Source organism: Myotis myotis, unplaced genomic scaffold (genome assembly GCF_014108235.1).
Source record: "Myotis myotis isolate mMyoMyo1 unplaced genomic scaffold, mMyoMyo1.p scaffold_m19_p_27, whole genome shotgun sequence".
Lineage (NCBI taxonomy): Eukaryota > Metazoa > Chordata > Mammalia > Chiroptera > Vespertilionidae > Myotis > Myotis myotis.
In genome coordinates this window covers 1,957,565-1,973,551 of record NW_023416332.1, presented here as the reverse complement: position 1 = coordinate 1,973,551, position 15,987 = coordinate 1,957,565, and the positions used below count along the sequence as shown (strand labels likewise).

The following is a 15,987-nucleotide window of genomic DNA, read 5'->3' as shown; positions in this document are numbered from 1 at the left end:
CCGTGGCTGAGCGTTGGCCTGTGAACTAGGAGGTCAGGGTTCTATTCCCGGTCAGGGCACAGGCCGGGTTGCGGGCTCCATCCCCCAGTGTGGGGCGGGCAGGAGGCAGACGATTCATGATTCTCTCTCATCATTGATGCTTCTCTCTCCCTCTCCCTTCCTCTCTGAAGTCAATTAAAAAGAAAAAAGGTAGCGGCTCTGCAGACAGGCAGCCTCGGTGTGGGTCCTAATGCTACCACCTGTGTGCTGTGTGACCTTGACAAGTGTCCCGGCCTCTCTGTGCCTCCGTTTCTTTAGTGTGATGGGAGGAATAACAACAGCGCCTGCTTCACAGGGCCCCCGAGGAGGGGGAGTCTATCCTGCAGGGCACGGGAAGAAGCCTGGCGTTGCTGCCCCATTGTTGTAGGGGGTCCCTCCTTCCAGGGCTGAGACCAGGATTGAAGTGCAGACAGTCTGTTCACAGAATGAGCGGCCAGGCGATCCTAGCAGGCAGGCAGGGCTCGCTGGGTCTCTGGAGGCCCCTTCCTCTGAGGGCGGGGGGCTGGGATGCTCGTGTGGACAGCAAAGGAGTGTCAGGGGCCAGGGGCCCAGCAGCCACTGCCACGCCAGCCCTTCTGAGGTAGCCGGGCGTCTCCCGGCCGTACCCGCCCCCCCCCCCCCCCACACACACACATGTATGAGGACCTGGGAACGGCTCAGGCGAGAGCGGAGCATCCTGGGCCAGAGTTCACCGCTGCCCAGGTTAACAGTGGCTCCACAGGATGCGAGGGACACCCCAGGGCCCTGTCTGTAACACATCTCCCCTCACACCCCCCTGGCGGGCGCCTGGATTGCTCTCTAAGGCAGTGGTTCTCAACCTTGGCTGCACATTAGAATCCTCTGGGAATCTTTTTAAAATCATCAGGATTTTAAAAAAAGATTCCCAGGTGATTCTAATGTGCAGCCAAGGTTGAGAACCACTGCTCTAAGGTGTTTGAGCAGGGCTGGGGCAGGGCCGGGGTGGGGGTGGGGGTGGGGGTGGGGGGGCGGGTGGGCGGGAGCCCAGGGGCAGGGAGCCAGCGGGCCTGAGGCGGGCAGAGGTGGGGTGGTGTCCGGTCTGGTCACACGTGCCGGGCGTGGCTGCCGGTGGCTGGCCTTTCAGGTCTCCGGCAGGTGCAGGACTTTAAGGAACCGAGAGCTGGGGCTGGAGGAGCTGGGCGAGGACCAGCCAGGCTGCTTCTGCATCGGGCACCAGAGCCAGAGGGCCAGGGCCTAACACCCGAGCGGGCGCGCACAGGGTGCAGTTACTCCGATGACAGGGAGGGCATTGGAGAGACCGTGCCCCGCCTTAACCCTTGGGAGGCGGCCTGTGTTGCTGAGTGGCACAGCCAGGGAGGGCGGGGTGTTAGGGATCCTCAATCCACTTCTTCCGCCCGGCCAAGGGTGAACCTGACGGCGGGGGGTGGGGGTGAAGGATTTAGAACAGACAGACAAGAGAATACAAGCTGGGTCTCCGCGGGACGCTGCTTCTCTGATGGAGACAGAGACAGCGCCTGCGCCCGCGCCCGCAAGCCGAGTCTTCATTTTATACCAGATTCCACGAGGCAAAGTAAGGGCGTGGCCAAGATGTTAACAGTGTTCTAATCCACTCAGTTACATGCACCTGAACTCTCTCAAGCCCACATCATGCAGCCAAGCGGGACCACAGGTTCGGACCATGAGGTCGAGCTCACAGCCACAGCCTTTGGCTATAACTGTGCTGGGAGGGCTCTGCCCTCCAAGCTGGGACTTGCACGTGGCCATGAGAGGACCGTGCCCTCTCTTCAGTCCGAGACTTGAACCTGTCCAAACGCTGTAGCCGCGCCCCACATTCCTTCTCCAGGACCCCTCGTCTGAGCCTCCTCATCTCCTCCTTGACCAGCGGTCAGGGGGGGCTGGCTCCCTCCGACCCTGAAGCTGACTCCGCAGGTGGGAGCTGTGCTCCGAGCTGAGGCCCAGGACACCTGCCCTGCCCTTGGCCTCTGCCCCCCCCCCCACCGCATCCTTGAATAACTTCCCAGGCCCCCGCCCAACCCCTCCGATGGAGAAACAAAGAAGCCAGGGGCCGTTGGGACAGGAGCCCTGGGACCCCAGAGGGCCATTCCCAGGCAGGTCTAAGAATAGCCCTGGAGGAGAGCAGGGATGCAGTTGGGCCACTTCCAAGATGTTCTTCCCAAGAAAGACTCCAAACCCTTCCTGGCCTCATGCAAAGGGGAAGAGGCAGGTTTTACCCTGGGACACGGCCACTGGCCGCAAGGATGCTCAGAGGCCATCCACCCTGTTGCTGGAACTGGGGCCGAAGGGGCACCTGAGAGGGGATGCAGCCTGGCTGAGGGCCCAGGTGAGCCAGGACAAAGGGGGTGCGTCTTACCAGTACCTCAACTTCACCCATAAATGTTGCAAACGTTGAAAAGGGAGGGCCATAAGTTTTAATTTTTTTAAAAAATATATTTGGCCCTAGCTGGTTTGGCTCAGTGGATAGAGTGTCGGCCTGCAGACTGAAGGGTCCCAGTTCGATTCCGATCAAGGGCACATGCCTGGGTTTCAGGCTTGATCCCCAGTAGGGGATGTGCAGGAGGCAGCCAATCAATGATTCTCTCTCATCATTGATGTTTCTCTCTCTCTTTCCCTCTCCCTTCCTCTCTGAAATCCATAAGAGGGAAACATCAATGATGAGAATCCTGGGTGGGCTGCCTCCTGCACGCCCACCCTACCGGATATCCCGCGCAACCCTGGCACATGCCCTTTGCCAGAATCAACTCAGGACCCTTCAGTCTGCAGGCCCGCGCTCTGTCCACTGAGCCAAACCAGCCAGGGCGAGCGAAGAGAAGGCGAGGGTGTGCACATTTAACCCACAGCTCAGGACGAAGAGATCGCCCGCCTCCAGGACCTGCCAGGTCACCTTCACTCGGGCAGGGAGGAGTGCTCCCACAGGGTCCGTGCACTGAGCCAGTGCAAGGCCACCCACGCGGCACACGAAACACTGAGGCCAGAGAGGGTGGGCCCCTACCCAGTTGCCCAGGAGTGGGTTAGCGGCCAAGTTTTCACCCAGCCTGGCCTGCGGGTTCCCTGGATCTTCTCCCAGTTCTCTTCTCTCCCGGAAATGGGTCTCCCTGCCCCTCCCCGGCTGTGCACTCTCTCCCCTTCTGCAAACAGCAGGAAAGGCCACCGTGACCTCAAGCTAGAACTCCATCACACGCAAAAGCGCCACAGCGCTCTGCGCACGCGCCTGGTAAGCCCCGCCCCTCCGGCCGCCAACCCGCCTCTGTGCCCCAAACAAACATGGCCGCTTTGGCTACGGACGCTTCCGCCCAGCACAAACATGGCGGTTCCTGACGTCATAGGACGGCGCCGGCCGCCCCGGAGACTGCACGTGCGCTCGCGTTTGGGAAATTTCCCGGCTGGGCCATGGACACCCCGCTGAGGCGCAGCCGGCGGCTGGGAGGCCCGAAGGCCGAGCCTCCCGAGAGCCCCACCGCAGCTCCGCGGGCGAGACGAGCCCTTGCGGAATTCGAGTCGAGCCTGGAAGAAACGAGGGAGCCCGCGTCTCCTCGGCGTGTGCGGCAATCCGGCCTGGGGTCCCCCCGACGTCAGCCCGAGACACGCCCGGGGTCGCCCAGCCTAGGGCAGGGGGCAGGCCTGGGGTCCCCCCGGAGGGAGCCGGGCCCAGGGTCCCCCCAGGGCCAGCAAGGTCCAGGCCCGGAGTCTCCCCGCAGACAGCCAGCGTCGAGTCCTGAGCGCCCCCTACAGGAGCCCAAGCCAGGCGGGGAGTCCCCGCAGGTCCTCGGGAGCCGCGGGGGCCCGGGCGCGAGGCTGGCGCCGCGTGCGGAGGAGGCGGCACGGCGGCCCCTCCAGCATCAGCCGTCGGGGCCTGGGTCCCCGGAACCTCACCCCGGTCAGCAAGCGCCGGGCCCGGAGCCCTCGCCGCCACCGCAGGAGCCGGCACCCCAGCCCCCCGGCGCCCCCCGGGGCCAGCGCCCGCCGAGCCAGCCACCGCCGGCCCGGGAGCTGGCGAGCGACGGCCTCTGCCCAAAGGAGCGGACAGGACCTTCAGCCCAGGCCCCGGCGCCCAAGAAGCGGAAGGAGGAGGCGGAGGTTCCCATCGTCCCGAAGGGAAAGCCCAAGTCGGGGCGGGTGTGGAAGGACCGCGCCAAGAAGAGGTACAGCGGGCGGGGAGCGCCGGGCAGGTGCCGCCTGGAGACAGGCTCCGGGCTGGAAACGGGTGATGATCCTGAGAAGGTGGCGGAAGCCCTGGGGCCGCGGGGAGGGGGACGGCACGGCTGTTTCCGGCTGCTTTCCTCCCGGCCCCTGGCTCTCCTGCAGGCCTCACGTGTGAATTCATGCAGCAGGCGGTTCTGCGCCTTTGTCTGCCCTCTCCAGCGGGAGGCAGGAGCCAGTAAGCCGCCATGACTTGCTGAAGCGGAGAGGCCTGCGCCCACCCGCTTCACGTTGCAGTCATGTGTCTGTGATACGGTGTTACCCGCGCTGAGTAAACAGGGCAGGCTAGCGCTGGCCGGGGGTGAGCCTTTCCAACAGGGGCCGGCATGCATCCTGCGTGTGGTCTGCACACGAGCCCTGGGAAGCAGCCGGTTTAGCCTCCTCTCACATACCGGGATCCTCTTCTCGTTACATGTGAGGAAACGGGCTCTGCAGAGAGACCGGGGTGCGCAGACCGCAGGAGGCCGGGGTGGAAGCAGAGAGACCGGGAAGGAGGCCGTCGCACTAGCATTAAAACACCTTCAGAGGCTGCAGGCAGGTCTTGTGGATTAGGACCTAAAGGCCACGGAATTGATGCCTGGGACCTTCGAGGAGGCAGCTGCAGTGGCCGGGGAGTGAGCCCAGGGGTCGGGAGGGCGGCCGTCGCTGCCGGAGGCCTGGCTGCAGCCCACCATCCTGGCTCATGCCACATGCCGCCTCTGCGCAGTGCTCCGTGGACGGCCCGTCCCTTCTCTGAGGGTGGCGTTTATTGAGCAGAGCGCTGTGCTAAGGGCTTCCGCTCTGCCTCAGCGACCCTCCCACCAGCCTTCGGGATGGGAACAGCTCTCGTCTCCATTTCCCGCGTGAGGTGCCGAGACTCAGAGAGCCCTTTCCCGCCCCAGGCCAGGCCGTCATCCCACAGGGGCTGGTTCAGGCCTCGGAACCCAGGCCTGCCTTCCCTCCACCTCCAGGTAAAGCGATGCTCTGGAACCGCACGGCCCAACACCTTAGCCACTGCCACGCGCGGCCATTTAAATTTAAATGGATTAAAATGAAATACAGTTAAAGATTCATTTCCTCAGTCACACCAGGCACATTTGAGGCGCTCAGCGGCCAGTGTGACTGCTGGCGTCCGTGTTGAACAGCGTGAACGTAGAGCCTTGCGACCGTGACCGAAAGTTCTCTGGCTGCGTGCCAGGTCCCCGCTTCCCGGGCTGCGCAGACCCCGCTTTGGGGCAGGAGGAAGTGCATCCCGAGCCCCGTTCTGTGCGCAGGAGGCCAGGTCGGCGGCAGCGGGCCTTGTGGAGGGGAGAGGGCAGGGAGGGGCATGTAGGGTCAGAGCAGGCCCAGTGGGGGAGCAGGACAGAACCAGCCTGGAGGCGGGCAGGTGTGGGGTGAAGGGACAGACTGTGTGCCGTACTCGCGTGGAGCAGGACGGGGAGAAGACGGCCCAGAAGAGCTGGACTGACCCTTCCCGGGGACGGCGTTTGGCGCCAGGCAGGACCCCGACCTGCGTGTCACGGCACCTTGCAGTGAGCCTTCGCCAGAGGTGACCTTTCCTCCCGTGGCTCGTGTCACCCTCGCACGTCAGAAACTCGACTCCCCTGGTCACCTCGAGCCTGCGCTGCGCCGTGCCCACCTACCTCCTGGAGAGAGAGGTTCCGGACGTGACGGGACGGTCCCGCCCACGCCGCCCGGAGCGAGGAGCCCTCTCCAGGGCACCCCTGCCCGGCCGGCCAGCGCCTGGGGGAAGCAGCAGGGCCTCCTGGCAGAGGCTGGGCCTGGACTCGGTCACAAGCAGCGGTTCATTCGGGAGCGGGAGGGGAGCCCTTGCCTGCCCCGGGTCCGACCTGGGGGGCGACTGCCCGCACCAGGCAGGCGGGGGTGGCTCTGACTGGGTTGGAGGAAAGAGCCGGGTGCAGCGCAGGACCCCACGAGCCCCTCTGCCCCCAGGTTCTCCCAGATGGTGCAGGACAAGCCTCTGCGCACCTCCTGGCAGCGGAAGATGCAGGAGCGGCAGGAGCGGAAGCTGGCCAGGGACTTCGCCCGGCACCTGGAGGAGGAGAAGGAGAGGCGCCGGCAGGTGAGGGCGGAGCCAGTGTCTGCTGGGAGGGGGGCGGGGGCTCACGCAGGTGCCCAGGGAGAGGCTGGCGGCCTTTCTGGAGCCCGAGGGTGGCAGGAGGCCTGGCCGGGAGCGGAAGCGCAGTCTGGGACCACGGGGCAGGGAAGCCAGTGGGCTGTCCAGTGTAGCCCGGGCTCTGCGCGGCCCGAGGATGGGGGAGGCCGGGAGGAAGCCCCGTGCCCACTGGCGGGAGGCGGAGGGCGTTCAGTGAGATGGTGCCGGGCCCTGGTCGGGTGGGGAAGCCTTTCCCCGATTGTCGCTGTCGCTCTCCACGAGGCGGCTGCCACACCGGGGGTGCCCGCGCTTCCCCCACTTAGCTCCCCGATACTCTCCCAGGGCCACGCGTGCCCGTTGGAGGCTCACGCCCAACCTCTCCGTCTCGGGGAAGCCCCAGCGGGCCAGGCAGAGAAATGAGGCCGTGGCGTTCAGCGGTCACGCCCACCAGGACCAGGGCTACCCTGGGACACCCCCACCTGGTGATCCCGGGTACAGGAGGCATCAAATCCCGTGCCCCAGGCTCTGGACTCCGCCGAGGGGAGGGGGCCCGTTACTCAGTCGTCTGTACCGGCTTCAATCGCCCCAGCGCCTGAGGTCCTTAGAAGGAGAGGCTGTCGCCTGCACTGAGGCCTTATCTCACTTCCTATGCAGCCGGCTCCCTCTTGGGCAAGAGGCCTCCTCGCTGTGCCTTCGCACGGTGTTCCTGTCCCGCCCCGCCCGGACCTGCCTGGGAGCCCAGGTCTCACTTCCCATTTCTCACTGGGGCCCAGGCCACGCCTGCCCGCTCAGTTCCCAAAGCCCAGAGCGGCCCCTGGTCCTGCAGCAGCCCGGAGTCCACCCCACCCCGCCCAGCAGGACGGCAGTGAGCAAAGCTGGACACCTGCTTCCATTCCCAGGCAGTCTCCCTCTCCATCCACCTGCTGGGCTCCCAGTGGCCGGGCGCCGCAGGCCGACTCCACTCGCCCCCCTCACTCCCCTGAACACGCCTAGGTGGGCGTTCTCGTTGTAAAGACGGCGAAGCACAGAGGTTAACTACACGGTCACCCTTTAAGAAGTAGCTGCGCCAGGATTCGAACCAGAGCCTCTTTCCTGCGGCCTCCACCCTTCCCAGCCCCGCACCTGGGCACCTGGACTTCAGGGGCAGAGGGTGGAGTGAGGGGACCGGCCCCCTCCTCCCAGGGGCCTCTCTACAGGTGCCTGAGTTTCCCAGTGGGGAGCACCGTGTCTGAGTCCCCGCAGCCGCCTAAGCCTCTATCCTCAGCTGCCTGCCCAGGCGCCCACCTTCTCGGGTGGAGTCAGGACCTCCCCCCACGGCGGTCCCATGGGCCCTCCACCCGCCCACCCCCAGGATCCGGGAGACAAGGTCCCCCTCTCCCCCCCCCCCCCCCCGGGAACTCTGCCAGCTCTCCCTTGGGTGCCTGAGTGCCCAGGGCTGCCTCACCCAGACCCACGTCTCCCCCCTGTGCACCCAGGAGAAGAAGCAGCGCCGCGCTGAGAACCTGAAACGCCGCCTGGAGAATGAGCGCAAGGCCGAGATCGTCCAAGTGGTGAGTGGCGCCCGTCCCTGCCCCCTGCCCTCCCTCCCCAGGCCTCCCTTTCCCTGGGGAGCAGGGGGAGACTCCAGCCTCATCGCTGCTTTGCCCTCGCACCCCCAGATCCGAAACCCCGCCAAGCTCAAGCGGGCGAAGAAGAAGCAGCTGCGCTCCATCGAGAAGCGGGACACGCTGGCCCTGCTGCAGCAGCTGCCCCGGGCGGCAGCCAAGGTCTGAGCGGCGCCAGAGGCCCCTGGAGCCAGCCACGCGTCAGACGCGGCGCCTCTGCTGGGCCCGCACTCCCACTCCGGCTCCGTGGGCAGGACCCACTCTGGATGGGGCCCTGAGCCTCTGGGACTCTCAGGCAGGTCTCTGTGAGACAGCCCAGGGGGAGCCGGGCCCTGGCAGAGGTTGGGGGGCCGGGGGAGGGTCAGCTCCCTTCCCTCCTTCCCCAAGTGCCTTCAAGCCCAGGAGAGCCCGTTCTTCTGCCTCCTCGGGGAGCTGGTGCCTGAAGGGTGACTCCCCCAAATGTGCATGTTCTGTCTCAAGGTCCGGGCCCGTCCCAGACCAGGAGGCCGGCAGGGAGAACCCAGCTCCCCATCCCTTCCTGAGCTGCTGGGCACCTCTGCACCCACTGAGCCCAGCTCACCCACTTGCAACACTGAAAGGTGAAAAGGGGAGGTTGCAGGGTTCCCCTCCAGCCCCTCTCCTGTACCAGCCTCTGCAGAAGCCCCAAAGATGTGCCGAACTCACGCCCATCCAGTCTACAAGCATATTTATTGAGCACCTGCTGTATACAGGCACAGCACAGGTGCCAGGGAATGCAGATGAGTCGCAGCCCAGGAGCTCTCACTCCCACGGAGCGAACAATAAACAGTGTATTACGCGGCAGGTGGCAGCAGTGCAGTGACTAAAGCGGGAGGGGCCTGGGCGAGAGGTTCCTACGGATGTCTGTCAGCTGTACAGCGGCTCTTCAGTTTGCCAGGCACCTGCTGTGGGCTGCCCTGCCTGTCCTGGGAGTGAGCAGTAAACCTGCCCGACTCCAGGGGCCCAGCCAGGGGGTGGCACAGGGAGCATGGGCTCTTCCACTAATGCTTTGCCCCCAAACGTGTTGGCACCAGCTCTGCGCCAGGCCCCGGGATGCAGAGTCGAATGTGCGGTCTGACCTCGAGTCCCCGGCAGGCGGAGGAAGGAGACCCGCTGTCCTGGGCACACAGGCCCCTGTGTGGTCGGAGGTGGGCGCTGCAAGGCTCTTGGGTGACCAGCATTGCCCGCGCAGCGTGCCATGGGACAGCAGGCACCCAGAGGTGCACGTTAGCTAGGGATACGGGCTGTGACCTGCAGCTGCTGTGCACATGCTGTGCTCCAGACTGAGGAGCATCCTTGAAGACACCCACTGAACATGGCTAGTTCCCACACTGACCTCAGCTCCCCTTTGCTTCTCCACCTTTAACACTGAACAATGCTGGGCCAGCGGGTGGAGATGGGCCCCCACAGTCACCGTCTCCATCAGCTGGGGTGCCAGGCTGTGCTCTCACCGCTACATAGTAACTAAGCAAGTGAGCGCGGTGGTCAGTGGGCGGACTCTGCTCTGGGCAGGTCACACCTCCCTGCACCTCCATTTGCGCGTCTGTAGCAACGGCTGAGAGGACCTGTCCTCCAGAATGTGGGCAGGGCGCCCGGCTCAACATTGCTCCTCAGCCCTAGACTGGAACAGGGCTTCCAACCTTACTCCTCTGCTCCAAAACCACCTCACTGGTTTCTGTAAAAGAACCCGCCCCCTCCTCCCAAACCTGGTAAAGTTGAGCTCCAAGGATTCACGCCCTGTGTCTGTAGGGCGTCCTGCCCTAGTTGGAGGAGTCTTAGGATCTTAGCCCCACGTGGTGGGTGGACCAGGGGCACCGACTGGGACATGGCCTCCTGGGCTTGTTAGCAACGCAGATCTCAGCGCCCGCCCGGCTGCTGGCAGACTGCATGGGGGTCCCTAGGCGGCGCGCAGGGGGGTGTGCGTGGCTGTTGCTGAAAAGGCTTCGCTGAGCCACGCGGGCACTTTAAAATGCAGACTCCCGGGCCTGCCCCTGGGACACGCTCTCCGCGGCCGCGGCCGGGGATCTGCATTTTAACGCCCGTGCCTCCCGGATGCCTGCGCTGGTGCCTTGCAGGGGGACGGCGATGCCGGCCGCGCCTCTAATCCGAGGTGTTGCTCAGCTCCCGGTTCAGGGGGCCCCTCTCCTGGGGTCCCCGGCCCTTCGCGGGCGGCGCCGCGCGGACTCCGCGCAGCCAGCCCAGCAGGCGCGCAGGGCGGGGGGCGCGGGGGGCGCGCGGGGCGGGGGCGGCGGAGGAGGAGCGGCGGCGGCTGCCCGCGCCCAGCTCGCCGTCCTCCACCAGCACGCTCTCCAGGACGCTGCGCAGGGAGCGCCGCAGCTTGCGCAGCATGTCGGGGCAGGTGAGCACGTAGAGCAGCGGGTTGACCACGCTGTTGAAGAAGGCCAGGCTGGTGACGAAGGGCAGCCCGCGCCACACCAGCGGCCGCAGCGCCGGGTCGCCGTGCGAGCGCGCCTCCAGGAGGCTGAAGACGTGGTAGGGCCCCCAGCAGAGCGCGAAGGCCGCCACCACGGCCGCCACCAGGCGCACGAAGCGGCCCGAGCGCCGGCGGCCGCGGTGGCGCAGCTGCGCGCTCACGGCCAGGTGGCTGGCGGCGATGATGGCCAGCGGCGCCAGGAAGGCCAGCAGGAACTTGCTGACGGCCAGGGCCACCTGGCGCGCGTTGCACGTGGCGTCGTGGTCGGGCCCGGGGTTGAGGAGCAGCAGGTTGTAGTAGCACATGACGCGCCCGTCCCGCCGTGGGATGGTGTCCCGGAACACGTAGTAGGGCACCGTGTTGAGCGCCGCCAGGGCCCAGAGCGCCAGGCACACCTTGTGGGCCGCCGCCACCGTGCGGTGGTTCTGCGCCCACACGGGCCGCAGCGCCTGCAGGCAGCGGTCCAGGCTGATGGCGCTGAGCAGGAAGCCGCTCGCGAACATGTTGAGGAAGAAGACGGAGGAGTGCAGCTTGCAGAAGGTGGTGCCCAGCTCCCACGAGTGGCCCACGGCCAGGAAGTAGGTGAAGAAGGGCAGGCTGGCGGCGGCCAGCAGGTCGGACAGCGCCAGGTGCAGCACCCAGGTGGTGACCACGGTCTGGCGCATGCGGCAGCCCACCAGGAAGAGCACCAGGCCGTTCTCCGCCAGGCCCAGCAGCGACGCCAGCCCGTGCAGCAGCGCCGACGCGTGGTCCATGTAGCGGATGCTGGAGTTGCTGTGGCTCTGGAGGCGGCTCATGTGCTCCAGGAGCGGGCAGAGCGGCTTCGCCGTGACGTTGGCCAACATGCTGGGCGCTGCCCTGCAGAGAAGCAGGCGCGGAGGTGGGCGGTGCAGGGCAACGGGGGACCCTGGCCAGGAGACGGGGCCTGACTCGCGGATGTGATTGGCGAGGCCCCTGGGGTCGGAAGTGATGAGAGACTTCTCAGCTCCCCTACTGCTGGCCATGCAGCCTCCCTCTGGGCAACATGCCTGTCCGTCATAACATGACCTCGCTCAGAGCGTGGCTGGGGAATGAGCTAATACAGAAGCATGTGGAGCAGGGCCGGCCCACAGCAACCCCACGTGGATGTCAGCGTGGTTGTCGTTGTGAGGCAGATGCCTACGCTCCCGTGGAGACATGGGAACAAGGTCGGGCCAGGAAGGACCCCTTTCCCCCGCCGCCCCACGCGGGAGAACCAGCGCGGCTGAGGCCTCCCCTCAAGGCAGGAGGGCTCAGCGGGCCTGGGGATGGACGAACGGAGGGAGCCTGTGCCTTTAAGGGATGTCGTCCCTCCCCCACCCACAGCAGCCTCTGACCTTGTGTCTCTGCAGTCTCCTTGGGGCCCTTTGCTCCCACAGTGGCGGCCGGTTGGGTGTGTTGACGGTAAATAATGGAGGCGGCCCCTCCTCTGATGGTTGAAGAGGAACTAAGATAAGAGCGGGGAGCCCAGCGGGGAGCGCAGCGCAGGAGGAACTACCTGCTGGGCCTCCCGCAGAGACCCCTCCCGGCCTGGTGGGAGCCCCAGGAAGCCCCGCCTGTTCATTCATTTGTTCACTGGGCCGTGCACTCCGGGGACAGATGCTGCCTGAGCAGCTATTCCGGGAATCGCTGGAGAAGCCAGCCTCGCAGGTGTGCAGGCCCCCGAGATGTGCACGCCCACAGCCTCACGGAGAACCCGACTCCATCTGATGTGAGGGCTGAGGAGGCTGAGGGACTGGGGCTGCCTGGACCACGTCCGGAGTGGGGGTGGGGGGGGCTCAGGTTGCCCGGGCCCCCACAGCACGCCAGGACTGTGGTAGGTTTCTTACACGGATGCTCTCCTGCTTACTGCACTGCAAGAAAGGTGCCAGTACTTCTCTCCATTCCATTTTGCAGATGAGAAAACTGAGGCGCGAGTGTTTAAATAACTTGCCCCAAAGCCACCGAAACCATAGAGACAAGCAGAGAAGTAACAGTTCAGCGCCCGGCCGCGTTCTTCCCTCTCCCTCTGCTCCGGGTAAGAGATGATGGAGGAAGAAGAGAAGGAAGTGGGGGGAGGGTACCCCTCTCCCTAGGGAAGCGCTGTCGGCTAGGATGAGAATGTCCGCCCCCTTCCTCAGGGACCACGTTCCTTTGCAGGGTGAGGTCCTGGGATATCAGTCTAGATTCCCCGGCAGATGAGCCCCTTGGCGCTGGGATGCAGGCAGGCGGTGGGCGCCAAGGGGCCGTGCTGCCTGAGGAAGCTTGCTCACGCACGCACGCACGCACGCACAGTGGCCTGTGAGATCCCACTTTTCAGAAGAGGAACTGAGGTTTGGAGAAGCAACTCGCGCAAAGTCTCCCGGCAGGCAGCCGAGTGCCATCCCCTCTGCACCTGGCCATCCCCTGCCGTCCAGCAGCTGCGCCCAGGGCCCCTGGGGGTGCTCAGAGAGCACCGGCCTGCCGTCCCCCCCCCCCCCCCCAGCAGCCAAGTGCGTCCTCTGGCTGCAGAGTCAGCCCTAGCCTCGGGAGGGAGCCCAGCACGGGGGGCCGTCTTGGCAGGGGCTGGAGCAGAGAACACCAGCTTTCGGAGTCAGGGGCCCGGGTCTGCACCCCGACTCCTCGACCTTCTGGGGGGTGAACTGGGGCCTGTGACCCCAAGACGGCTGTGCGGTCCAGTTAATGCTGAAGAAAATGCAGGCCCCTCCTCCGAGCAGCAGGTCCCCTCCAGTCCATCATCCCTCTGCCATCCTGGCAGTTAGCAGCCTCTCCCCTGGAAAAGCTCATCTCTCGTGGGTGCAGAGAGGGCACCACGCTGCCCAGCCCCACCACTGCCTCCTTACCTGGGCACCGAGGGAGGGGGCGCAGGGTCCCAGCCCTGGACGCAGGCGGTTCTGGTGGCTGCCAGACAAGAGCGCTGGTTAGGAGGAGGCAGGAGCGAGGCTGAGGGAGGAAATCCTCTCGGGCGAGTGTGTGTGTGTGTGTGTGTGTGTGTGTGTTTAGGGGTGGGGTTGGGGAAGGCGGGGACAGCCGGCAGGCCGGTGTTCAGGAACGTTCATCTGCTTGATAGGGAAGGGACCTGACTGCGCCCCCCTCCCCCGCCCCCCCCTTGACAAAGGAGACGTTACAGAAGCCGGTGCACATGCATGTGGGAGACAGGTGTGTGCCCAGGACTGAGCCCATGTGTGCAGAGGCAGGTGCTTTTTATTTATTTATTTTTTATTAATTAAATCTATTGTTCAGATTATTACATTTGTTCCTCTTTTTTTCCCCCCATAGCTCCCCTCCACGCAGTTCCCACCCCACCCTCCGCCCTCACTCCCCATCCACTGTCCTCATCCATAGGTGCACGATTTTTGTCCAGTCTCTTCCCGCATCCCCCTCACCCCTTTCCCCCCCAAGAATAGCCAGTCCACTCCCGTTCTATGCCCCTGATTCTATTATAATCACCGGTTCATTCTGTTCATCAGATTATTCACTTGATTTTCAGATTCACTTGTTGATAGATGCATATTTGTTGTTCATAATTTGTATCTTTACCTTTTTCTTCCTCTTCCTCTTCTTAAAGGATACCTTTCAGCATTTCATATAATCCTGGTTTGGTGGTGATGAACTCCTTTAGCTTTTCCTTATCTGTGAAGCTCTTTATCTGACCTTCAATTCTGAATGATAGCTTTGCTGGGTAAAGTAATCTTGGCTGTAGGTTCTTGGCATTCATCACTTTGAATATTTCTTGCCACTCCCTCCTGGCCTGCAAAGTTTCTGTTGAGAAATCAGCTGACAGTCGTATGGGTATTCCCTTGTAGGTAACTGAGTTTCTTTCTCTTGCTGCTTTTAAGATTCTCGCTTTGTCTTTTGCTCTTGGCATTTTAATTATGATGTGTCTTGGTGTGGTCCTCTTTGGATTCCTTTTGTTTGGGGTTCTCTTCACTTCCTGGACTTTTAAGTCTATTTCTTTCACCAGGTAGGGGAGTTTTCTGTCATTATTTCTTCAGATAGGTTTTCAATATCTTGCCCTCTCTTCTTCTGGTATCCCTATAATTCGGATGTTGGTACACTTGAAGCTGTCCCAGAGGCTCCTTACACTATCTTCATATTTTTGGATTCTTTTTTCATTTTGCTTTTCCAGTTGGGTGTTTTTTGCTTCTTCATATTTCAAATCATTGACTTGATTCTTGCGATCCTCTGGTCTGCTGTTGGGAGTCTGTATAAAATTTCAGTCAGTGTATGCTTAATTTCTAGTTGGTCCTTTATCACCACCTCGAGGGTCTCATTAGATTTCTTGTAGATCTCATTAAGTTTATCGGCGGTTTCTAGAAAGTTCTTGAAAAACCTTAAAAATGTGGTTTTGAACTCTATATCCAGTAGTTTGCTTTCCTCCATTTCTGTCATTTGTGTCCTTTTTCTTTGTCTCCGCATTTTTTATGCTTCCCTGTGTTGATAAAGTGGTTTTCTGTGCTAAGTGTCCTATAGGGCCCAGTGGCTCAGCCTCCCCAATTACCCGAGGAGGACACTCTTGGTGTACCCCCTTGTGGGCTTTCTGCACAGTCTTGTTGTAGTTAAGCCTTGATTGTTGTAGGTAACACAGGGAGGATTTGACCTCCAGGCCAATTGGCTGTGAAAATCAGCTGTGTCTGCAGTGGGAGAACTTCTGTGCTGGAGACACCCCTCTGGGGCAAGACTTGCTTCAATGGGGCTTTGGTGCTCACTGAGTCTGCCCCCTGAGTGTGTCCTTTATGGTTCCACGGAGCTGCAAACTGGATGGTCCCACTCTGGATCTCTAGGGAGGTGCTAATCTAGCCTCTCCCTGAGGCTATCCAGCAAAAGCCTCCCTGCAGGGCTTGGGCTGGGCGGGTCCCAGGGATCAACAGGGTGGAGCGAGCAGTTATGGCTGCTCTCAGTCCTGCCCTCAGAGGCTCTGCTTCTCAGTGTCTCGGCAATCGCTGCAAGCCCCTCGGAGAGAAAGCTGCCCTTGAGTTCCGACCGATGCCAGACAGTCCTGCTTCTCCCGTTTGAGTCTGGGTCCCTAGAGACTCGCCGGAACTGGAGCCCAGAGCCTGAGACTCCCTCCCGATTGAAAACGACAACTGCACCCTCAGCCGCCAGCCCGCTCCGCATGCACTCCGCATCTTCGTATTTTACTTCAGCACTGCGCCTCCTCTGAGTCTCGGTGTGCTTTTCTCTTTCCTTCTAGTTGTAGAACTTCCACTCAGCCAGCCTTCCTGTGGTTCTGGATGATGTCTGTTCCGTCTTTTAGTTGTATTTTTGAAGTGGTTGTTCGAGGCAGCAAACTCCGGTGTTTACCTATGCCGCCATCTTGGTTTCTCTCCCCGGCAGGTGCTTTTTAAACAACTTTTTTGATTGATTGAACTTTTATTGGTTGATGGATTTGACAGAGACAAACATTGATTTGTTGTCCCACCTGTTGATGCATCATCGGTTGGTGCTTGTCTGTGCCCTGACCAGACAGAGGTCAAATCTGAAACCTTGGCGAATCAGGACGAAGCTCTAACCTACTGAGCTGCCCGGCCTGGTCCAGGCAGTGCTTTTGAGAGTGACCAGCACATAGAGCGCCTGGCAATAGAGCGCCCGGCACGTAGAGC

General features: G+C 62.6%; 2 protein-coding genes across 4 annotated transcripts; one reads left to right on the top strand and one right to left on the bottom strand.

Moving 5' to 3' along the window:
* Window positions 1-3,378: 3,378 nt before the first annotated feature.
* On the top strand, window positions 3,379-8,755 carry CCDC86 (coiled-coil domain containing 86). The gene is made up of 4 exons (XM_036295776.1): window positions 3,379-4,178; window positions 6,169-6,298; window positions 7,807-7,881; window positions 7,990-8,755. Exons 1-4 carry the CDS (start codon window positions 3,427-3,429, stop codon window positions 8,101-8,103), a joined length of 1,071 nt encoding a protein of 356 aa, XP_036151669.1. The 5' UTR covers window positions 3,379-3,426; the 3' UTR covers window positions 8,104-8,755.
* Window positions 8,625-13,501, bottom strand: PTGDR2 (prostaglandin D2 receptor 2). 3 transcript variants are annotated; one of them, XM_036295774.1, is made up of 3 exons: window positions 13,228-13,501; window positions 11,743-11,834; window positions 8,625-11,245 (listed from the first exon to the last, which is right to left on the bottom strand). In XM_036295774.1, exon 3 carries the CDS (start codon window positions 11,230-11,232, stop codon window positions 10,054-10,056), a length of 1,179 nt encoding a protein of 392 aa, XP_036151667.1. In that variant the 5' UTR covers window positions 11,233-11,245; window positions 11,743-11,834; window positions 13,228-13,501; the 3' UTR covers window positions 8,625-10,053. The 3 variants fall into 3 exon arrangements, with proteins under 3 accessions (XP_036151667.1, XP_036151665.1, XP_036151666.1); XM_036295772.1 differs by having other exon boundaries at window positions 8,625-11,834; XM_036295773.1 differs by lacking the exon at window positions 13,228-13,501 and having other exon boundaries at window positions 11,743-12,789.
* Window positions 13,502-15,987: the final 2,486 nt, after the last annotated feature.

Coding starts and splice junctions, on each gene's coding strand:
- PTGDR2 (XM_036295772.1), bottom strand. CDS start 11,391: ATGGCCAGCAGTAGGGGAGCTGAGAAGTCTCTCATCACTTCCGACCCC.
- CCDC86 (XM_036295776.1), top strand. CDS start 3,427: ATGGACACCCCGCTGAGGCGCAGCCGGCGGCTGGGAGGCCCGAAGGCC. Junction 6,299..7,806: donor AGAAGGAGAGGCGCCGGCAG/GTGAGGGCGGAG, acceptor CTGTGCACCCAG/GAGAAGAAGCAGCGCCGCGC. Junction 7,882..7,989: donor AGGCCGAGATCGTCCAAGTG/GTGAGTGGCGCC, acceptor TCGCACCCCCAG/ATCCGAAACCCCGCCAAGCT.